At 36.7% G+C, this 24,801-nt stretch overlaps 1 protein-coding gene across 1 annotated transcript in view; it reads right to left on the bottom strand.

Annotated features, from left to right (window-relative positions):
• Positions 1-1,942: 1,942 nt before the first annotated feature.
• The window catches only part of zcchc24 (zinc finger, CCHC domain containing 24), a 72,026-nt gene continuing 49,167 nt past the window's right edge, over positions 1,943-24,801 (bottom strand). The window contains exons 3-4 of the mRNA XM_056471543.1: positions 11,294-11,458; positions 1,943-7,148 (exon numbers count right to left, since the gene is read on the bottom strand). Of these exons, the coding sequence (XP_056327518.1) occupies positions 7,035-7,148; positions 11,294-11,458 (279 nt within the window). The 3' untranslated portion in view covers positions 1,943-7,034. The remainder of the gene's footprint in view (positions 7,149-11,293; positions 11,459-24,801) is intronic.

The following is a 24,801-nucleotide window of genomic DNA, read 5'->3' as shown; positions in this document are numbered from 1 at the left end:
TTTTCAATCACAGACACGTCAAGATATTTTGCATACCAAATATTTTATTATAATATATTAATATGTAATATTTGATGCAAATTTATTTTCTCAAATAGCATCATTGATTATTCACACAGTGTCATACACACAACTGTCACTCGCGTAAACGAACACCAATTTGACTCCGATGTCAGGTATTTGTCACCTATTTCACAAAATACACTACCGGTGAAAGTTATTTATTTTTTTTAATAAAATTTTTAAATATTTTTTTATTACATATTGTTTGAAGTTTCAAATGAAATTATTATTCCAGTAATTATTGCTTTTATTCTTATTACTATTAATTATAATAATATTAATAACAGTAATAACAATAAGAATTAATATTGGAGGGATTTTTGAAGGATCATGTGACTGAAGACTGGAGTAACGAAGCTGAAAATTCATCTTTAAAATTATTAGAATAATTAATTAAGTTAAATGATTAACTACTTTTGAACAGTTATATTATAGTGCAATAACATTTAGCAATTTTACTATTTGTCCTGTATTTTTGATTAAATAAATGCAGCCTTGGTCAGCAGAATAAGCTGATTTTAAAACATTTAACAATCCTACTGACCCCAAACTTTTGACCGGTAGTGTATGTCAGCGAGTAAAAATAAGAGCTGAAAACAAGTGTGAACTTGGCATAAGGTTTCACAAGTTCTCAATTCTTAAATGAAATATCATTGTATATGCACATACAAGGAGTGCATTTAGTACAGCATTGTTTAAAATTATTTTTTGGAACAAAATAATTGCCATAAAAGCCCTTTTTTTCTTTTTATGTAAACATTAACCCTTGTGTACTGTTCAAATTGACTACGCTTTAGTAACACTATGTCTGTTTTGCCCCATTGACTTCCATTATAGCAACATTTTTTGTATTGCAAAGCCATAACACCGTATAATCATGCATTCTTAATTGTTGGTGTTTTTCCCTGTATGAAAGTGGTAAGCTGTGTAATTTTACTGTTGATCATCAGTTGGCAGTATTAACCGTTTAGGCCTGTACAAAAAAAGTTTCAGACTTTTATATGGAGTTCCATGGAGTAAAACAACAAATTAAAGGGTGCGTGCATAAATACACTTACTATGTTTTGAGAGCTGAGCTGCTTATATTTTATTTCCTCAAAGATCTCCACTCACACACTATACTCTAACTAAGCTCTTTTTTGCACTGCAACTGATGATCTACAGTAAAAATTTGACATTTCAACTTTTCCCAACAGGGATAACCAGCAACAATCAAGAATGCATGATTATATGGTGTCATGGCTTTACAATCAAAAAATGTCAGACTTAACGAAATGGTAGTACATTTGCCCAGAGTTTGTTGATTTTTTTTTAACATTTTCAAAGCATTTTCTCAAAATATGTGTCAAAATAAGATTTGTCACCAAAAATCATTCCATCTGCTGAAACCCAGAGAAAGTTGTGGCCAAATTAAACTCAAAATAACCCCAGAGTGGATGAAAACATTCCCAACAGCACATAAGGGTTAAGCAAATCGGGGCCAAATGTATCAGTCATGTCATTTTTCTTTTCAAATCTAGACCAAATGAACCAAGATATCCAAACTACAAGTGTGGACACACCCAAAAAGCAATGCTCCTCGGCCTGTTCAACATTAAATAGATGTGATGTCAGAATGACAACTTCTCCTCAAGGCTTTAGACTTTGGTTTTCAATTACACAAGCATCATTCCCATGGACCGTATCTAAATAATTAATCAGTCCATACTGCCTTCAGCTTGACTGATTTAAAATGGACACAATTTCCCAACACCCAGAGACGAGCCAAAGAATATGTTGAAATCCCAGAACAGGCTGTACACACAGTATATTTGGCTCCAACCGAGCAGAAGTATATACCTATATATCATTGCATGCACAAACAAATGAAACAGACGTGTTTCTTTTAGTCATGTTTTAATTGAACAAACTTCTAAAAGCACAGTCTTCAGTTTTTCTAACTAACAAATAAGGCACATATCGGAATGCCGTTTCATGGACATCGAGCAACAGATTTCATCTCATCTTACATTCTAGTACATTCCTTCATCAAGGCTTTCTGTTGCTCTGTCCACTCCAATATGACGACAAATATTTTACAGACATTACAAAAATGAGTGTTAAATCAGTACATTCAGTAAATCTATTAATGACTGGAAATCCTAGGAGTGAACGGAGGCATTATTAATGACTAACATCTAGAGGTGTATTCTACAAAAGATACCTTGGCAAGAATTAAACGTATTAATATTAAATAAGAATACATTGCACAAATTATATTTCTTGATTCATTTAAACAAATAAAACATGCACATGCAAATTTCAGTCCCACACACTTGTTTTGAAAAATAGTCTTGGATTTTTTCCATTTTTTACATATGAAGAAAAACATTTCGACATCATTCCTGGACTTGGCAGTAACTGGAGACGGCTCACAGTTTCATACAGTATGAGCCTGATTCACTAACACATTTCAACCATGTAAAACGTTTGTACGTGCAATACAGTGTTATGGTCAATGACTGGAGTTAGTCACATCTTTTTGCCACTGTTTTGCATCTATAACACCTCAGTAAAAAGGCCCTGTGATCTACAGTGTGAGAGTCAGTCTTTAATATGAAAAACAGCTGTTTGTGATGTTAGAACGAGCGTTAAAGATTTCCTATAAATGCAAATCACAACATTCATGCTGTATAGCAGACACACAATGAATCAAAGCACACATAACTAAGGCTACTATATACTAAAAAAACACAAATAAAAATGGCTTGTAAGGGCATAATAATTATGTACCAACCTTTGAATAATATTCTATGTAATCATCAATATTTCTTCATAGAGTAACTTCTGTTGCATATTTTATACAAAAAAGAATTGAATTGTTAAAAAAAAGAACAAAATCCTTCCATAAATATTTCTGTAGGATATAACCAAAGATTACTGTAATACATCAAAGAAAGAAAGAAAAGAACTCCCAGCTCTTTTGCATCTCAGCAAGTTGCCCTTTTTCACATACAAAGTTTTAATATTGCATCATAACAATTTTGAAATAGCTAACTTGATAATAATGGCGATCGAATATATACACAAAACACATACTAGTATCTTTGTAAGGGAAAACAAAAAGCGACAAAACAAATCTCTTCTGGATATCAAATTGCTCCAAAATCATTATATTGTTTCCAAAATACACATACCTTTAATAGAAAATAACACGTTTATATTGAAAGTGAGCTATAAAAGTCAAGTATATGTATTTCAAGACAAAATCACATGCGCGAAAAGCACTTTGTATGTTCACTCTCAAAACCACAAGCTCTATCCTTCATTTGATAGGACAGAAATCAGGGGAAGCTCAATTGCGCAATTCTGCCTTTAACATTTACAAAACTCTGGGTCATTTTACAATAGTGCAATGCAACTATTTTGCTTTAGGAAAGCAAATCGAGGCCTTTATCTAGTGGTGCATTCGGTCGTTTGAGTTTGAATTGATCCCACAGATGCAAGGAAATCCTAACGTGCAGACTACCAGCTATAATTGTCTAGATGAACGCGCAGGAATCACTTATTTCACTGGTTATTTTCATTACGCCATTCATTATGGTGTTTATCAAAAAGCAGAGTAACTCATTCCAGCCTAAATGAGGCCTGAAGTAAACCTTGGCATGTAAGAATGTACGCAGAGTGAAGCCATTAGCAACACCGTTAGCAAAAACACAGTTACCAAGAAATAAAGCCTCTCAGAAACAATGACGACGTCCAATGAACAAAGTAGCGACTTACGGAAACAGCTTTGTTTTTAATTTAACTGTGATCTAATGATTGACTCCCTGGCAGTTTGTACAGCTTGAATTACCCATAATGAAATAAAAATGTTCACTTAAGCAGAATTAGCTGGTTTACATTTTTAGACATTGAACCAGCTTTTTTTTTTATATTCCTCATACTTGATCATACACGACGACATCTCGATCTTCTCATAAACAAACCGGGTTAAGGCACTAGACGTTCCCTTCAGGCAAGATATCAAAGTTTATCCCAATAAATGAAACACGAACTAATATTCGACACAAAATATGTGGACTCCAAAGATAAGTAAACAATTATACACATTGTATAAATGCATGTAACTTCATATGTACATCTAGGATTAACAAAGCAATGTCAATTCTCACAAAATCCACCCACAACTTCCTGCTGGAACACGTAAAGCTACATTTATTGTTCAATAGTTCTGGGTCACACTCAAATACGATCAGTTAGTACTGTGTGTGAACCATAATGAGAGGTAACGGCACATATATTTATATGAGATCCTGCGCACACTTACTTCCATCCAATATTAACATGCTCTTTTCATAATTCTGTCAAACCGAAATATCTTCTGACCAATCATATGTACCCAAAGTGTTGTTTTATTTCTTCTCAAAAATCTCTTCAGGGTTACTTACTTTGTCCTTCTTTTCCCTTTACAACAATATATTTGTCCACTCGGATAGAAAACACTTCCCAAAAATCACAGTATAAACAGGGTGTAATTCATCAGTTATGCATGTTATGCTGAAGCATAGGTATACGAGGGTTAGGCAATAAACATTAAGGATTTCATACTGAAATAAGATCAGAATGATTGTGTAAACACTGGAAAATCTCTTTAATAAAACTTAATTTAGTGCAAGGGTCAAGCTCAAAACTTAAGGTTATTTGTTGGCATCTACAAACAACGTTTTACATAAATGTAATTTTAAAATTACTATAAAGTTGCTTGAGATGAACACTCCACTTATTTTTTATTTTATAACTCCCCCTGAGTTAAACAGTTGAGTTTTACCATTTTTCAATCCATTTTAGCCGATATCCAGGTCTGGAGGGAGCCCTTTTAGCTTAGCATAAACCAATGTATTGGATTAGATTGGGCCATTAGCATCTCACTCAAAAATGACAAAAGACTTTCGATTACTTTCTTATTTAAAGTTTGATTCTAATGTACGTGCACTAAAGGCCGGCTCACACTGTGCAATTTTTTTATAATCCTGAATGATTGTAGCATATCAGACTACACGAACATGGCTACCAAGTCACACCGTAAGATCTCAGCTGTAATAAAGTCAGACTAAATGACAATGAGGGCATGCCAAAAATGAAAGAAAACGCCTCCCTGTGACACTTTCACTATCCTGCATTCTGAAATGATTCCTCACAGCAAATGTAAACAATCTGTAGCGGCAATTTTGCACATTGTGTGTCTCAATAATAAAACCAGAAAGAAAAAAACAGTTTTGACATTTCCTCGCGGTCATTTGAATTGTCGCATGGATTGCGTCATGAAATTTGTCGCTCCTATTGGTTCTAGGATTGACGCTCATCGCAGCTGTTCTCACGCTGCAGAAAACTGTCTGAAATCTTCTGACACTGCCAGAACTTCATCGGAGGAAAAATCTGATCGCAACGGGCACTAAGCGACTGTCTGTGAACATGTCAAAACAACAATCAAAGATCGCCGATTTTAGTCTAGGATTCCAGCAATCTTTTAGGATTTCCCAAATTTGTCTCAGATGACAAAATCGTGGCTGAAATCTCACAGTGTGAGCAGGGCTTAAGGTACACGGAAATTGAAAAGTTTGGCATTTTCTAGGCCATCATGACTCTACTCTCGTTTCTTCATAATAATTATGGAACTTTGCTGCTGTACCATGGCTGAAGCAGGTGCAATGACATTGCGTAGCACCTGAAAACTATCTAGTTTGCGTCAATATAACCAACATGACAATCTGCTTGCACAGGGAGTGTGCCTTACAACCATGGGGACATTTGTGCAAGATGATTCAGAGGTATTTTTAAGCAATGCGTAATATCATTGCGTAAAGTTCCCTTTTTTTCACTGTAAGGTTGTTTTGGAAAACCCTATTTTAGTTTTAACAGTGAATCTTGAATTTAGAAATAAATGTTTGCATGATAGTGAATTGACTATTTGACATTTTCTTGAGCAGTGTTCATTTAAGACACATGTAGACCATTTCATCTAAGATGTGTCTATAAACACACTCTATATCCTGAGGCGAATATCTCAGTGAAAAACAGGTGTTGTTATTATATGCTAGCACATGGACCGAAAAGCGCACATTTTGACCCCTGTACCAAAACACTTCAGCTTTACCTGGGTTTCTAAGACGTTTGAAGCAGTTCTCCGGCAACATGCGTGATCACCTTTCAAAGGACGAAGACGACCAGCTAGTCATGGCTTTGTTTCGTTCATCCATACACTTCATGCGACAACAAAAGGAACTGCATAATCTGCAATGGTTTTGCATAGATGCCAAACAGCTTGATTCAAATCCTCTGGATGACTGCATTGAGCCAACATCACACAAAAAAATCTCGCGTTTGGCAATTTCTATGTGTATGTGAAAGACACAAACTACCTGATGCGCTAAACCGAAGCATTAGAAAGTTCTATTCTACAGTAGTTTCTAATGGCAAGAGGTGGGGTCAGACAATTCCTGTCCAGATGAAATAATCCCAGTTTAGTTCATTCAATTGCACTACAAAAAAACGATATACAAACATAAATAAATATGTGACACAAAAGCCAGGGATGGAAAGTCCATTATCCCTCTGTTAATTCACAGTTAATATGATGTGCTATTGACCCAAAAACTCTTCAAAGGCACACTTTGTTTGAGCAACCTATCATGACACCTTTAGCACTCGGCACATCCTCATAGTTCACTTGGCAGGGAGAATGAAGGGAGTCTGTAAACACACAACCAGGGGACGCAATGGTGAGGTAATCCACTGCGTCCCGTACGGATAGAAATACTGTCCCAAACATGTCCATTATACACAATAAATGCGTCACATGCGGCTAATACACAAAGCCATTACTAGCGTTAGACATATTTACATGAATATTTTGGCACTTTTCACTTTATCTTGGAGTGCTTGGTAGGCGAAGCGATGGGGAAGGGGAAGAGACGACCTCTGGATCCTCTTTATTGCACGCGGCGGCAGTAGTAGCCCAGGACTTTGCACTTCTCACACAGATGCTGCGGATGCTCCTTGCTCTGGTCGGAAACGTCCAGGCCGTCGGGTTTCTCTAAAGGACGCTGAGAGGAGCAGAACATGTCAATCACACTTGTGTATTTCTGTCCACAACAGCAGTCAGGTTGAAATTGGAGATCACTTTAAGCGTTTGGCCAGACTCTTTGGAGATATGGTTTGGAGACCAAGTGTCAGGATCTCGAATAAGTCCAAGTCTCAAACCACAATGGACCAACCGCAGGGGTGTGTCAGAAATTTGTTTAGGACTGCTATCAAGAGCCAATTCGCCCTTGTTGTGTTTGTAATCGTTGCCAGCAGTACATGTTTTGTTGTTAATACTTCATTTTTTCCCCCTCGACTATTACACTAGAGGATTCCAAGCAATTTTAAATGCCTACAGGATTCCATCGCTCAGGATGACAACCAGGGAGGGAAGACTCTATAGTGAATCTTTGTCTTGGACGCGAAGCAAAAGACACTGAGAATGTGCGTGAGCCAAATCTTTTTGGCTGTTGATCACAAATAATACTTCTGCAATTATTTGTTTTCCCACCCATTGCTTTTGGAAGATTGTTTTACAATCTTGTTATTCTTTCCTGTATGTCTCAGTTGCGCTCGGTGAATTACGGAAAACCAGGTTACGACGGGCCATTGGGAGGAGACAGTGCTGCAACCCGAGGGAGTGTTTGCTTGGGAGCCAAAGGCTTTTGTGAATGATAATAAGAGGAAATATCTAATACCTCTTTGAATTAATAATTTGGCAATGGTGGATTGCTGATGCTTTTAATAAGCAAGATGAACTCCTGCCAAAACTAAAAAAAAAATGCAGGAAACTTGGGAGGACTTTATGTAATGCCTCTGCTCCATGTCTGCTCTCATACTGTAAAGATGTCAGCCGTGTTCCCTGCACATGTCGTTAAATATGAGAATGATAAAAGCAGGGATCTCTGGACGCCTGCTTCTCCAGCACATTCTGGCACAGGTCTGGCTATTTTATACAGCAGTGTGGCATTGGCACTACTCAGATACTTTCAGTTAATCGTCCATCGGGAGCGGCTGGAGATATAAAATACTTTACTGCATATGATCTGGAGAATTGAAGGATTTCCATATTGCAGACATTGGAAGAATGATTTCCATTGTGAGAGAACAATAAAAGCAGAACTTTTGGTATGTTTGCTTAGGTTACAGGGAAAGTCAGCCAGCTGCAAACCCTTATAGGCTTTTTTGATATATATTGCAGTGAGCTGCACATCTCACACGCTTACTGCAGGAAGCATGTTAAGTGGGTGAGACTGAAAAGCTAAAGAATTTGCTTGTCAGATGGGAATTAGCTATAATACTCTGTCCAGTGGAAGAGCTGGCCTTCTCAACAGATGGTTCCTTCAGCACAACGGCTGCTAATGCATTTGGATGCAAAAGTACTTGTAGAGAAGGTAATTGCAATGAATGCTTTCCTCTCGAGAGCTGCTAAAAGATCCATTTGCATGCTTACTTTCCTAGAATGCCTGTACGCTCGCTGCTGTAACGTTAACTGACAATATGCTAGCTCTCTGTCCTCGGCCCGTTCTTAATTTTGATTCAGTAAAATGTCCAAGAAACACAGCGAAATAGGACCTCATTAAGTCTCAACCTTTATTACAGCTCATGACGGACATTTCTCAAAGAGGGAATAACAGAAATCTTATCTGAGACGGTGTGTGTAAGCTCGAACGTCCAGCAGGCGCGCCGTTGTGATCGATGACTCTCGCTTGTTTATTAATGGCTGTGGCAGCGGTGATGTAATTTTGACAGTGGAGTGTCGCTGTTTGATTCGTACTCGTAATCAGGACTTCGTGTCCGTGGTGAAACTGTAATTCGTGTTTGTAAAGTACACCCATCGTAAATTCATCAGTCATAAACAAACAGACAAAGAAAATGTCGTATCTGTGTCTGTTCTAATTGCAGATTTTGGAATTGTAGCCTCGTAAAATTACGAGTACGCTCCGTTTTCCTTTACGATTTTATAATTACGGATGCATGAATTTTATTTACGGACAAAATATTAATGACAGTGATTTTATTCCATAGAATGCTGTAGGTGATTCTTAAAAGCAAGTTTAACCAGTGAGACTGCAGATGCAATTTAAAGAGCCCCTATTATGGGTTTTTGAAAATGACCAGTGTGCAACACAGCTCTAAGAGAAAACATCCTGCTGAGGGTTAAATCTGAAAGTGCACCATGTTTAAAAAATGTAAATGATTTATCATTCGTCTGGATCTTTTGCTTGTTCGTATCAACATTGACCCGAAACAATACCAAATATGAACAGCTTGATCTGGTAAAACGTGAACGTGCCTTTCTCTTTAGACACTAGCGGAGTGCGAGGGATGATGGGATTGATCATGACGCAAAGATTACTATCACTGAGAGATAGCCAGACATGCGGCTGTGGGAATAAAGGATTAAAGTATTTTTCTAATGATTGATACAATAACTACCCTGCAGCGTGGGATTCTCCGGCCGTTTGTTATTAAAGAAGGATCAGCAAAGACTACTAATGAATGAGACTTTGTCACAAACTTTTGCACAGTTTGTATGGACCAGTTTCTTCCTCCAGATCCTGTAAGTGTTTCTCCTTCCTACAACATGTGAAGTGTGATTAAGATGGTTGCCTCGTTTTCTGGAGTTTGCAAAATGTGTTTTTAATTGTGTGTTGTGACTTGTAATCGCTCAGCGCAGCTTGTAATCATGTATCTGTGATGGGTCAGTGCTTGTAATGTGTCTCTCAGGTTAAATCTGTATGGGCTATTCACATATCACATCCAAAACCAGGGTTAAAACGCGACACGTGCTTCTTCCTCTACCGATTTAAATGTGCTTTGTGCTCGCGATCTCCAGCTGTTTATTGCTATGGCCACCATCAGCTGCGTAAAATAGTTCAACTTTTACCACTGTGTGGATTAATACTGAATGTGTGTCGCTGTTATTACTTGGGGTTGTGGTTAAGATTAGAGTAATATGCTGGTGTTTAACTGCATTGCTTTAATGCATTCCTGCATTGAGCTCACACATATACTCTGTGGTCTGACTACTTCATAAGCATGCTGGGCATTTCTCTCCGTCTCGCACTGACTGGGTCATCAGACCAATCAGCGCAGATTAACCTCACGCAAAGGAGAGGTTTGAGAATGAATTACTGAACGAATCATATCGGAGTCGGGATAATTAAGTAAGAATAAATGCATATTATAAGACAATGAAAGTGTTTTTTGATGCATACCAGACTGTTGAAGACCCCAAAATCCAAAATATGAGCTTTTATAATGCATAATAGGGGCTCTTTAAGAATCTAATCTTGCAGCATTTTGTATGTTACAGAAAATAACCTTAAAATGTGCTTCATGTGAAAATATCCAACTTCACCAATGTTCTTTCAGTCTAAAGCAGTAACATCAGTGAATCAATCTAAATACAGCTATTATAATTGACCAATTATACAGTTTGTATATTTCTAATAATGGTTTCTTTATTGGCATTCATGGTTCTATGAAAAAAAAAAAAACTTTTTGAGCTTCTTTGGTTTACACTCTTAAAAAAAAAAATCATATTCTTTTGATGTAAGGGGTTTACAGCAATGTCATATAAAAACCATTTTGGTTCCCCAAAAGACCATTTCAATGAACATTTTTTTTTAAAACAACCAGTATTTTTTTTAAAGTGAAAAGCATAATAATAATGTTTAAAAAAATCACTAAAGAACCTGCAGTGCTATGAAAATTGTTTCCATGCATGCAAAACTGTTTATGCAATCTGATTGAGCCGATTGAGGATGTTTATTTTTACAAGTAAAAAGGAACTTCAGATTAAAGTCAGAAAAGACTCTTTTAATGGTTCTTAGCTAATATTTGCTGTTATTTGGGGAACCCAAAATTCTTCTTCCATGGCATCACAGTTAAATACCTCTTTTGGAACTTTTATTTTCAATAGTCTAGATAAGTTTGTTACCTCCCGAAAAAGGACCCCTCCTTGAGTTCAAGAGGTATTCGGGTTAGACAGATGTCTTGAGTTGGTGTCTCAGGTTTCAAGGATACCTGCTGGGCCCCATCCATAATAACTTCACACCGTATGTGCTCACGCAGCTAACTGACAGATCAGATAAACCTGCATGTGTCCTAGTTAAGTAATACAGTGTCACATTTATGAACTGTTAGAAGATGGATACCGTACCTGTTTATGAGGATAAACATTGATATGGCATTTGATGCATTCCTGTCCCATGTTGGCCCAAGAGTTTCCACTCATCCACTTCCTCTTGCACTTTGGGCACTTGTATTCACCGAAGCACCTCTTCTTGCCTTGGTATGGAGTCAGTCCTTCGCCTTTAGGCCTTGCCTGTAAGAACATGTCAAAGAAAAAGTCTGATTAATAAGAGTTCAACCCAGAAAATCACTTGAAAGAGTTTTGACTTCAGTGGAGCTCAGGACCGATTTGACGCTGTGGATTGGGGAAAATTTGTATAAATTTGTGACTGGCCAAATTTTAAGCAAATAGGTAAAGCACTGCGCACGATCTTTAGTATTATTGAGGAACAAGCCAATACAATTCTTTTGTTTATCAATTACAATATTTGGAATGGTAGCATTAGCTGATCATCACGCATTTTTGTTGTACAGTATAGAATTAAGCAGCTTTATTAAGCAGACAATACTGATGAGATGACAGTTACAGCCAATAACAGATTAATTCTTTTTTTTTTTTAAATAATAGTGAACATCACAAAGATTAGGTTAGCTAAACTTATACTAGGTCTGATTATTTAACTGACTATATTCTGATTATATACATTATTCTGATTCTTATTCTTTTAAGTGTTACACTATTGATATTGTTAAAGCTACCTCAGAAAATATATGATAATGCCAAATCAACAAGTGCCGCTAAATCATACATTTTCCATCTGGTTTAAATTATTGCAGAAGTTCTTTTTTAAGGACTGAAAACATCATACATGAAACAAGTCACACAAAAAGCACATGGTGAAGTCTTTGTTTAAAACATAGTGTAGAACCTGCATGTTCACTTTTACTACATTTTCATACTTTATTCCACATTTCCTCTGCCTCACATGTTGGATTTCTTACACAATAACACAAGGCACCCTGTAGCAATTATAATACACAAGAGAAATATAGAGAAAATCCATAGGAGGGGCTGTTTTTCAATTTTTATGCAGGAGAAAATATTCCCAGAAGGACTATTATTATTGGGAGTAGTTTTAACAAGTGAGTCAATGTTGAAACCAATATCTAGGCCACTAAAACAGGAACAGTCAAAGCTTCACAAATATCATTTAGGTCAAAGTTTGTCCAAATCATTCATTCATTTTCTTTTCGGCTTAGTTCCTTTATTAATCTGGGGTCGCCACAGCGGAATGAACCGCCAACTTATCCAGCATATGTTTTACGCAGTGGATGCCCTTCCAGCCACAACCCATCACTGGGAAACAACCATACACACTCACTCACACACATACACTACGGACAATTTAGCTTACTTAATTCACCTGTACCGCATGTCTTTGGACCTTGTCCAAATCAAACACACTTAAATGCTTAAAGGGATAGTTCACCCAAAATGTTAAATTCTGTCATTATATACTTACGCTTGATCGCACTATTATCTCTTTCTTTTCTTTTTCATTCTTTTATGACCCGTTTTAACACATTTGAATCTGTTTTCATCTGTTTTAAGGATTTGTAATTCTTTTAATCATTTTTATTTTCTTGTTTCTTTTATTCTTGTTTATGTAAAGCACTTTTCATCACCATTGTCTATTAAATGTGTATAATATAAATAAACTCGCCTTGCTTCACTTGTTCCAAACCTGTTTGATTTTCTTCCTTCTGTTGATCACAATAGAAGATATTTTGAAGAAAGCTGGAAACCTGTAACCATTGGCGCCCATAGTATTGGTTTTTCCTACTTTCCTCAAAATATCTTTTTTTGTGTTCATAAAGGTTTGGAAGTACACTTGAAAGTGAGTAAATGTTCATGGGTGAAATATCCCTTTAGCTCAACTCTCTCAAACCCTGCATAAACAGAAAAAAAGCATCTATACAAAATCTTTGATACTTTTTGAGAGCTGCTGACTTGAAATACAACCCCCTTTTTACATCTTCCTTAGCGGAACGAGATGCTATGTGTGGTATGGCAGACTTCAGCTGGAGAGTTCAGCCTCCAAACCACTACACTATTTGAGAAGTCTTGTATATTGGGGAATTCTAATGATTTTAATTATGTAAGTGGTCAAACCTCAACCGATAATTCCGTTGTGGCCTCAATAAGCTTTCTGGTCATGGAGAGTACATTGTTACATGCTCTCATATGCTTTCTTTTGGAATAAGCTCTCCAATGAAGTGGCCAATATTAATGTATTATTGTTTAGCAGATTTCTGTGACACTAATTCAGGAAGCGAATTTGTGCACTCTACCAACTTGCATATCTTAAATAACAATTGGCCGCTGAAGTGTTTATTCCACTCTGTTAAGGGGTAGTGAAGCCTAAAGCTGCTTTACTGGGGAGAGGATTTGGAAATCCAGGTCCCATATGAGCTAAAAGTGGTGATATCATTCATTAGCATCTGCTCTCATCCACCCAGAGCCAACTGGCCAACTGACACACTGCATGCAAAATCGGCTCTCCTCCCCAGCCTTAAACACCATGAGTCAGGCACTGTCAACAGAACTGCAGAAAACAGCTGGAAAACATGACGCTTGTGGCTGTTGTTTTGGCGATGGTTTCAAACTTCAGAGAAAGCCTGACGCAAGGCCATCGCTGTGACGGTGCCAGTCTCTGTGCTAGGGTACTGTAATGCTGGTGGTCTGCAGTGGGCGAGGCCCTGAATCCGGCAAAACAATCAGTGATATCTGGTGTCAAAACCACTGCTTTCCATCACTGGTTTCCTTTAAGCATTTAGTAATTAACTCAGCATGGGGTGTGATTTTGGTGTCAAGGGCCGCCCTATGGTCTGATGCTCAGGTGTTTGCCAGATGACCCGCTTTACAGAAAATTAGTCCATGAATTGGTTAAGATAAAACTTCATATCCCGTAGGAGCCAGAAATCTATGCCTCCAATGACTATTTTGTTTTTGTCTTTGCAAATAATATTTTTTATTCAAATCTACAATGTTTTTGTAAAGAAATATGACCCTCAAAACTTTCTATAAAAGCAATTTCTGAATTACTTATAATTTGAAAACATAAATTATTTAAAAATGATAACTGTAGACATTTCATTTTCACAAGAGTTATTTGAAACAGAAAGTAGACTATATATGGAGTTAAGATGCTAAAACACTCCTTTTTTCTTAAATTACCAGCTTACCACGTATTGGTTCAGTTGTTTCATTTTAAAATGAATGAAAAAACCTATCAATCACCATAAAAATATAATTAAGCCTACCCACAAATTTCAGATGGTATCCGAACTCTTCATATATTCATTAAATATATATATGTATGTAAAATATAACATATTTATGAAATATTAAAACAAATAAATAAAAACAATAACAGTTGGACAAAACTATTAGCCATCCTGTCAAATTTTTATTCTTTTTCAAATATTTCCCGCAGGTGCTGTTTAACAGATTTTAATGTCTTTCATCTTTGCTATGGTGACACTACATAATATTTCACTAATGATTATCAACTATACTCAGCGTTTCAACTATACCTTGCCCTTCGGGGGAGCCCACTTTTTTTTGAGTGCAGGATTAAGGGGGAGGGGTTGCTCTGAATTTGATAATCCTTTGCTACAATGATGTAGGCTATATAACACACAGGATTCATGTCCTTAAACAGCAATATATAAACAAAAAATATATAAATATCTCATCTCATTTTTGTCTGCTTTTCTGGGGCCGGATCGCAAGGGCAGCAGTCTTAGGAGAAAAACCCAGACTTCCCTCTCCCCAGACACTTCCTCCGGAGGGATCCTGAGGCGTTTCCAGGCCAGCCAAGAGACATAGTCCCTCCAGCGTGTCCTGGGTCTTCCCCGAGGCCTCCTCCCGGTAGGACGTGCCTGGAACACTTTTCTAGCTATGCGTCCAGGGGGCACCTGAAACAGATGCCCAAGCCACCTCAGCTGACTTCTCTCAATGTGGAGGAGCAGTGGCTGTAGTTCGAGCTCCTCCCAGGTGAAAGACCTCCTCACCCTATCTAAAAGGGTGAGCCCTGCCACCCTGCGAAGGAAACTTATTTGGCCGCTTGTATCCGAGATTCTTGTTCTTTCTGTCATTATGACCCAAAGCTCATGACCATAGGTGAGAGTAGGAACGTAGATTTACTGGTAAATCAAGAGCTTTGCCTTTCGGCTCAGCTCCTTCTTTACCACAATGGACCATTACATCAACTGCATTACTGCTGCCGTTGCACCAATTCGCCTATCAATCTCACGTTCCATCCTTCCCTCACTCGTGAACAAAACCTCAAGATACTTGAACTCCCCCACCTGGGGTAAGCACTTTCCTCCAACCTGGAGATGGCAAACCACCTTTTTCCAGTGGAGCACCATGGCCTCGGACTTAGAGGTGCTCATTCTGATCCCAGCCACGTCACACTCGGCAGAAACCGCAATTCTATAAATATAAAACAAATCTTTTTATATAATTGTAACTAATATTACAAAGTAGGCTAAATGAAGCAAACACCACGATAGTTTCCATTTACTTTCTCGCTAAAAAGCACCTGTTTTTCCATCGATAACTTTCTTTGACCCTTAAAAATATCTTTTAAGGGGTTTATTTTTACATGCACAAACAACAGCAGCCTGAACAACAGAACATTGTTGTCTAATTTTTACCTGCAATGCCTCTGTGAGAGAAATACATTCATTTAAAATCAACAAACACGAATATGTTTCACTTAACAACAAAAATAAATAAATAACTTCGTCATGTTGCCTATCATTTTTCTATTCGCTCTATAAGGTGATGGCAGCATATGCTTTTTTATTTTGCATAGGACTATAGAATGTCATGGGATCTCACTTTTCACTCCGGTAAAACATTATCACAAATTTGAAAATGAAAGAAACACCATTGAAAGAGGCTCCATTTTGTCAGGTTTACCTGCTTTTAGCTTAATTGGCCAACATGTTTACATCAATGTCACGATGTTTTAAAAAAAGGAAATTGAACATACCTACTGTATGAAGCAAATGAAACAAAACACAACGTCACATCATTTGTTTCGGAAAATGAATAAGCAGTGTCTCAACGTCCATATGAAAGCATCTGGCTGTCAGTCCTTGACATGACTGGACTTTTCTACTCAGCACCCCCACACCTTGATACTCATGACAAGAATAGCTCGTAGTTATCTTTCTTTTTTTTTTTAAAGTGTAGTGTAAATCACCGTCATGCGTGCATGAATGATATTTTTACACTTTTACACATAATAATCCATGATCACATTACACAAAATTGAAACTGCACGTCAAAATATCACATTGTCAAAAAAAATAAATCACAAATCATGTTTTCATGCCTTATTTAGGGGCGCCATAGTTCGCACCCTGACTATACTAGTATTCTGCATAAAGTATAATTTAAAGGCCTAATTAGGTTAATTAGGCAACTAGGCAGTTAAATCATTGGAAAACAGTGGTTCGTTCTATAGTCAATCAGAAAATAAGTTTGTAAAGGGTATAAAACACATCACTTGGGAAATATTTCAAAAAGAAAAAAAGATTTCACAAGAGGGCTAATAATTTTGTTTTCAACTTCTCTCTCAATCCTTGGTCACTCTGTGCTATGGACCTTTTAAAATAAACAGTGGGTGGTTCGCCTCAAATCACAACTGGATACGATGGAACAGACACTTGCAAGTTACTGCATCTCTACGAGAGAGATCTGATCAGCAGTCTTGAAGAATTCACAACTCTGTGAAAAAGGCTCTATATATCCAGCACGGCAGAGTTCCTGGACAAGTGCCAGAAGACACACATGATATTCTGTTTACAGCCGTCTGACCTATTTTGGTTGTGTTTTTAATAAATTTTAGACCAACAGAAGTACACTGGTAGTTTGAAGGAAATCTGGCAAAATTGACATTTAGAGATTCTGGAGCTTATCTAAAACAGAAATTCAGTGCGGATGAAATAAGGACAAAACAAACAAGTCATTTATGTACTATTAAAGATGACAGAAAAAAGGGACGAAAAAAAGAAAATAAACCATTTGCTGCTCATTTGAAAGCCATTAGTTTAGAACTAACCACCGGATCTGACATCCACAAACCCAAGAAGCCAAAATTTATCGTCCCATTGTTTCAGCTCTAAGAATATTCCTCCCACAAAATAAGCAACTGCGCAAAACAAAACATTCAATATTTTCCAAATGCAACAATCTGGTAGAAAATACGGCAATGTGGAGTACGCTCTACTTACAGTCACCACCAGGGAAATGACAAACGAATGGCGTTCACAGTATCGCCACAGTCTAAACATATCCCGACTGAAGCCTGTGTGTGTTGCAGATTCGTGTTTACACAGTTCTTCTCAGTGTATTGCTCTAGAAGTAATGTGAGCATTTTAACCAAAGCCGGCCTTAATGGACACAGCAGGTTTGTGTAAATCAATCTAGCTGTTTGTCCAATGAAAACAGATCTTTAAGACAGGAAAGGGAATCGATAAGAGCAACACTGAATGAATAGCTGATGTTTGATATGTCTCCTCCATCCTGCCGCTAGTTAATGTTTACTTCAGAAGCATTATGCATTAGCTTTAAAGGCTTTCAAAAGGAAGGGCTCTCGCTATCCAGATGTTTGACCGGCTAAAAACAATACAAGTTCATGAGAAATACATGCCTGTGCAGAAATAATAATGCATTGTGTCTTGCGCATTTAAGCATTTTATTATGTAATTGTCCGGTAAGTTGGCCAATAAGATGGTGTTAATTATGATTAACTGTAATAACTTGTCTGCAAAGAAAGAGAGCAAAACTATCAGATCTTTTCCAGATCCTATTGACTGCTTTTTAAATCACAGTGCTGCAATTGTTGGATTAAATGAAAGTAAAATGAACAACATGATGTTTTGTCATAAAATCATGCAACTAACCTATGATTAAATAAAGACTTGTGAATTATGTGATACATATAATGTAATACAATAAAAAGAAAAAAAATCCTGTCATCATTGACAGCCTTGACTTATTCCAAACAAGTTTAACTTTTTTGTTTTGTTTTTGTTGAAGACAAAAGAAGATGTATTGAAGAATGTTGGAAACTGGTAACAAGTGGTATTGGCAAAATGCAGTATCATGTATGATCAGTTAAAGTGCATTCATATTCAGCGCAAAACCAATTCATGGTTCATCAATAAACTTTATTTTCTAAATTTACATGATAAGGAATATAACTTGTTAGAGTTTTTCTTCCTCTAGCATTCGTTTCAGCTGAAAAATACAGAGAATTCTATATGTACTGTAGGTACAACAGTAGGTACCATTGACCTCCATAGTGTTTGTTTTTTCATCTACAGTATGGATGTCAGTGTTTACCAGTGTTGAGTAAGTTACTTTTTAAAAAAAGTAATCGATTACAAATTACTGATTACAACTGGAAAATTGTAATCTGATTACATTACTAATTATTTCATTTAAAAAGTAATCAGATTACTAATTACTTTGAGATTACTTTCAACTTCAAAGTAAAGTAATTAGTAATCCGATTACTTTTTTGAATAACTTACCTAACACTGGTAACCACTGACATCCATAAAACAAATGCTATGGAGGTCAATGGTATCTACTTTAAAACATAAAAAGTACAAAAACTGCAGCTCTTTCAGTAATTTAATATTCACTGAAAAACATTACAATGTGTTTAACAGCAGCTTGACAAATTCAAAAGATTTAAAGAGACAGTACGCTTTTCATTTACTTAATCTTCACTTGTTCCAAACCTGGTTGTCTTTTTTTTTTCTTTTGAAAACGGGATGCTTGTATTGATTGACATTCATAGTAGGAAAAACACATACTATGTCTGCTGATGTGGAGACAAACTGTAAACACTCAAATGTGGAATACGTGAAACCTGGAATATGTGAGTGCATCGCTTCCAATATGCGCACAAGCTGAGCACCTCCTGAAGGAAATAACAAACTTATGCACAAAGACACGATATGTGAACAGCCATATAAACAGCTACACCTCTCTTCAACATTTTCAGAAGATACCTTCACTCCTGATACTGCACAAAAATCCAATTTAGCCTGTTTAGGGTGAGTTGGGCTGCTGTGTTTTTGGGTGCCGGTGTCTACCTTGGCGACGAGTATTGTCGTAGAATGCTTTCTGCTCAAGTGCTTAAACAAGTTGCTGGTGGAGTTCCTTAAAGAGCCAAAAGTTCTTTAGAGACTGGACAAAGACTGCATTTCACAGTTATATTTGTTTTTACACTCCATGATATCAAAGTAATGTCTGTATTCCCACTAGTCAGCAGCTATTTCAGCTCGCATTCTCCAGAAATTTAAAAGTAAATTGGGTCACACTTTATTTTGAGGGTCCGTTTGTTGAATTAAGTTACATTGCATCTACATGCGTCAACTAATTCTCATTAGATTATAAGTAGACTGTTAGGTTGGGGTTAGGGTTAGTGTAAGTTGACATGTACAGTACTTGCAAAGTTTCTTATAGTCAGTTAAATGTCTGTTAAAGGAGCAGTATCAACAGATATTAAGCAGACAGTCTACTAATACTCAAATGGACCATCAAAATAAAGTGTTACCGTGAATTCTCATTAACTGACGTTGCAGCAGAAAAACGTGATTTTAAAAAAGCAAATATTCTTTGCTAAAATTTTTATTTGTAACGTAGGGGAGAGCGGGGCACAGAGTAACACTTTTTGGTTTTGGCCAAACTATGAACAAAGTAATGGGGTTAGACAAACCATTTTTTTGCCTCTCCTACAAATGAGCACTTAAAGTATGATTGCCGGACCTATGGTTTCTGTGCAGTATTGCCAAAAGTGCCAGGAGTAAAAATGTTACTATTTACCCCACCTGCGGGGCAAGATGTAACAGACAGAGGGTTAGTTGTAACACATGCTTAAAAAGGCAGATTTCACACAGTTAATTTAATTTCTGTCTACTTTAAATAGTAGCTATATGTCCTCAGTACTTAGCTCAATTTATTGTTTTTTATTATACATAGCACAGTATGTTTATTTATTTATTTATCTATTGGATAAACACATTTGAATGTATTTGCATTATTATACAATGCATTTATTTACATTATAAGCAATAAAAATATTTTTTTCTATAAAAAAAGTATTTTCTATTAAAAAAATATTTTTATATAAAAAGGTCTTACCATTACACACAAAATGTAAAGAATATTTTATTAGTTTAATTGGTGTTTAACAGCGTGTGGTTAATTTTTAACACCCTGTTACAACTTACCCTGCTGTGCCATGTTTTCTTCAAAACTGGCTAGCAGTCACTGTGTTTCTTACATCTTTCAAAATGGTTCCATCTTTTAGTCTAGAAGACGGGAGTCTCAGCAATATAAGATTTTACGTTCATACTTTCACAGATTTTTTTTTAAATAAAAAAATATCGACTATAATAAAAAATACTTTTATGCTGCAAAAACAGTTTCTCCAGTGTTTCTCATCCAAATTTCACCAAACTTTTACAATAATTGGCAGGAAGACATCTGCCGACACTGTAGTGAAAACCTCAGAAGCATGCCATGGTTAACACTGAGCAAATACCTTAAAACTCTGTGTTAAATTTTACCCCGCGTTACTTTAGTAACTGTAATCAAATTACACAAATTTAAAATGTCTAACATTCCTCTTTATATCTTCTTTTGCTATACATTATAACAAAAAACTTCAAACTGGTTTGGAACAAGTAAAGCAATGCAGAATTTCCATTTTTTGGATGAACTGTCCCCTTAAGTTATGTTAGCTTAACATGACTATTGGTTCACCCTCTGAATGCTTGGTGATTGCTTGGAACACTGAAAAGATTGAAGTATCCAGTGACTGTGAACGCTTATGTAGAAGGGAGATCAGATGGAGCATCTCCTTTCCCCATCCCTCCAGCTGTGTTCCCTATGGAGGCTGAAAGAGGGCTGAAAGGGGGGTGGGGGGGCTCTGGCTGTCCCAGCAGCAGAACCAGCCTCCCCGCAACAGGACAAATACCACAGCACGGCAGTCATCCCTCACAGCTGGAGACGTTCCTCCAATCAGGCCCTACAGGACTGAAGGGAAGGAAATCAGAAGCAGATGGGCTCCTCACTGGTATAACATGAGAAAACCTAAAAGTCCCTTTTCAGATCAGCCCTCTGCTTCCAATTAAGACTATATAGATTAACAAAAGGGTGCCAGAGGAGAAAAATTACAGCTAGGCACTCAGTGTTTGGAGAGAGATAAGACTTAAAGGAGCGGGAATGTTCTGAATGGTCTGTTCAGGACGAGTTCAAAGAAAGAACAATCCATTTATAAATCTATTAAATACGTTTAATACCGATTTAAAGTAAATAGACATAAACTTGCAACTTTCAATCAACCAAAAGACAAAAAACAAAACACATTGATGCAAGAATCAAATAAAGTGCAGGGTTTAAGGCCTTTAAAGGAATAGTTCAGCAAAGCAATTTTCATTTGCTTACTATTTACTCTCCCTCAAGAGTGGTTTCAAACCTTTATGAGTTTCTTTAATCTGTTAAACACAACATAAATGTCTAAAGAAAGCTAAAAACCAGCAACAACTGAGCCCACTGTAGCAAAAACAAATACTATGGAAATCAGTGGTTACAGGTTTACAGCTTTCTTTAAAACAAAGGCGTACATTTGCTTTTGATATTGTTGGGGACCTAATTTGACACCAGCCCCACAACCCAATTGTAAGATTTAAATGTAACTTCACATTTAAACTGTAAAGTTAAAGGAATGTCTGACAAAAAGGTAGTTTAATAAAGACTTCCTTTTACAGAACAGCACATGTTCACTTTCTGGAAAGGGGGAGGCTCATGACACAATATCTATTTTATCTTGATTGTTGTTTTTTCATAATCGTTGTGGAGGACAAAATTGAAACACATTATTTTTTCCTCCAGGTGCTCTGGTTTCCCCCACAAGTCCAAAGACATGGTACAGGTGAATTGGGTATGCTAAAATTGACCGTAGTGTATGAGTGTGTATGTGAATGAGTGTGTATGGATGTTTCCCAGTGATGGGTTGCGGCTGGAAGGGCATCCGCAAAACATATGCTGGATAAGTTGGCGGTTCATTCCGCTGTGGCGACCACAGAATAATAAAGGGACTAAGCCGAAAAGAAAATGAATGAATGAATAAACTTGACTTCAAGTGACCTACACTTTTCTTTGAAATGAAGTTGCTTTTCTCTTGCACAGTAAGCCTGACTGAAAAATTTCAACAAAGCATTATTTTATTTTGGAGGCGATTATATTATTGGAGGGGACATTTCAATAATCAGTGGATATTGGTGGGGACATGTCCCCTCCATCCATGCTAATTTTACCCCCTTGCTTCAAAATATCTTCTTTTGTGTTCAACAGAATAAAGAAAATCAAAACAGGTTTGTGACAAGTGAAGGGGGAGTAAATGATGATGGGACAGATTTGGGTAAACTATCAAGTCAAAATCAACTATGATCAACTATCATCAAATCAAATTATAAAATTGTATTAACTAAAGGATATAAACACTTAAATCGGTTGATTATTGCATTTTTTTTGAAAACGAATGTTTTGCTTTTGAAATAAAACATTTTTTACCTTAGTAAAAGTTATAGCGAGATGCAACTAATGCTGAGGTCAGACTGCATGATTTTAGCTCCAATTTTGACTTGCCGACATGAGAAATCACTGACAAATGCCTGAAATCACAGTCAATTCAGTGCAAGTTCACGCGAGTAACAATCACACAGTCTGAACTATCAAAGAGGTGATCTGAGAGAATCGCAGATGAGTTGCAGACAGCCATAAGAGGTCTGGAGCTGTCAGTGATTCAAATTAGGCCGTGTTAAATGTGTTCTGATTGAAAATAACATCAGTGATCACCTACAGCCAATGAGAGCGCAGATATCTGCAGGCCATCAGGAAGTTTGGGGAGAAGCTAAGGGCTTTTTTCAATCTATTTGCACCCAAGAAATGAAGAAAAATCTAGTGTTAATCTGGCAGGAGCACACATGTCTGTTTGAAGTTTCATCTGAGCAATATCACAACTGGGTCAAGAAAGAAAAAATAATTAAGAGAAATTGCTAATTCCCTTTTAAAACCCAGGTGAGCAAAAAAAAAACTATATTTTCTACCCCACTAAAGGCTTCTTTCTCATCATGCAGGTAATATCAAAATATTTACAATGCAACCTCGCGTTGTTTCCATGTCACTCGCATGTGTTTGGTTTTGAGACGTTTGCGGACAGAGATAAAGTTGATGGTGATTCTCCTATTATAAAGTCATGCAGTGTGAAACCCATCAGCGACGGAATGCTACCCCAGATAGTCATGCAGTGTGGAAACATCAGTGATGCCACTACTTTGTAAACCATGCAGTTTGAACTCGGCATAAGACCCAATCTCTCTAAAACTTTGCAGACTTCAGATTGACGTAACATGTGCTTACCTAATTTTGTGAATTTGAGGGGTTTTTTTAATACTCAAAAAATGACTTTAGTTGCTTATTTAAATCATCGTCAAATTTAAATTGAGTTGAAACCACTTAATAACATTCAATAACTCGGGACAACATAAATGAATTGTGTGTAACCCACCGTTTTTTAGAGTAGAAATATCTAAAAACTATTTCAATTATGGGAACTCTAGTGACAGTATAGGTACTACCATCTCTCCAAAGTTTCTTATAGTTGGCTCTGCTCAATCTCTTATTGATACTGATTTTTGAATGATAAAAAATAACATCAGGATTTCATTTTCAACGTTACATGCAGTCTTTATACATGTATGTTGTTCAATCCTTTTAAATCAAAATCAAATGTGCTTTAACATTCTGAGTCATCCGATTCTGCAGACTTTTCCCATCTAAAACCATTGTCTAATGGCATTAAAGGTGAAATAGGTACTTTATGATGTTACCATGGTTAGTGCATGTTAGAAAAAAATGCCAGTAATAACATTCTCTGACAGAAAGTCTTTATAAGCCATATTTTCAAAAAGGAATGACAGATCTACAAAGACCGCAACTTTAGCCAAACATTCTACCACAATTGAACTGGTTTATATGTTATTCTTCTGTGTGCAAAATGGAGGAATTTTGGAGGGTGACTGTGCACTTTAAGAGAATTCTTGGAAGTAATTGAAAAAACCACTTCTGGCTTAGGCTGCTGAAGTTTGGTTTTGCAAGGAAATGCATGTCAACTCTTGGGGCAGAGAATCAACAGGAGACTACAAAAATTCAAACATGTTTTTTTCTTCAGTTTTCACAAATAAAGTACACAAAAATAGTGTATACTGTTTGGCTAATCATGAAACTTGCTTAGTTTTGAATATCCTCCCTTCCACAAACATTCCAATTCATGCTTCCTTATTGCAAATATCACCTAAAATCGCTCTAATTTAAGTAAACATGAACTCAATGAACTCACTATAAACATTGTTAACTGCTGAAAAAATATATTTTCCTACATACAGAGGACTCCCAATTATTTGCTCAGTTACTTAGCCCTAAAGCTGAATAGT

The sequence above is a fragment of the Danio aesculapii genome, chromosome 13 (genome assembly GCF_903798145.1).
Source record: "Danio aesculapii chromosome 13, fDanAes4.1, whole genome shotgun sequence".
Lineage (NCBI taxonomy): Eukaryota > Metazoa > Chordata > Actinopteri > Cypriniformes > Danionidae > Danio > Danio aesculapii.
The sequence above is the reverse complement of the archived record's forward strand: the minus strand, read 5'-3'. Positions and strand labels throughout refer to the sequence as shown.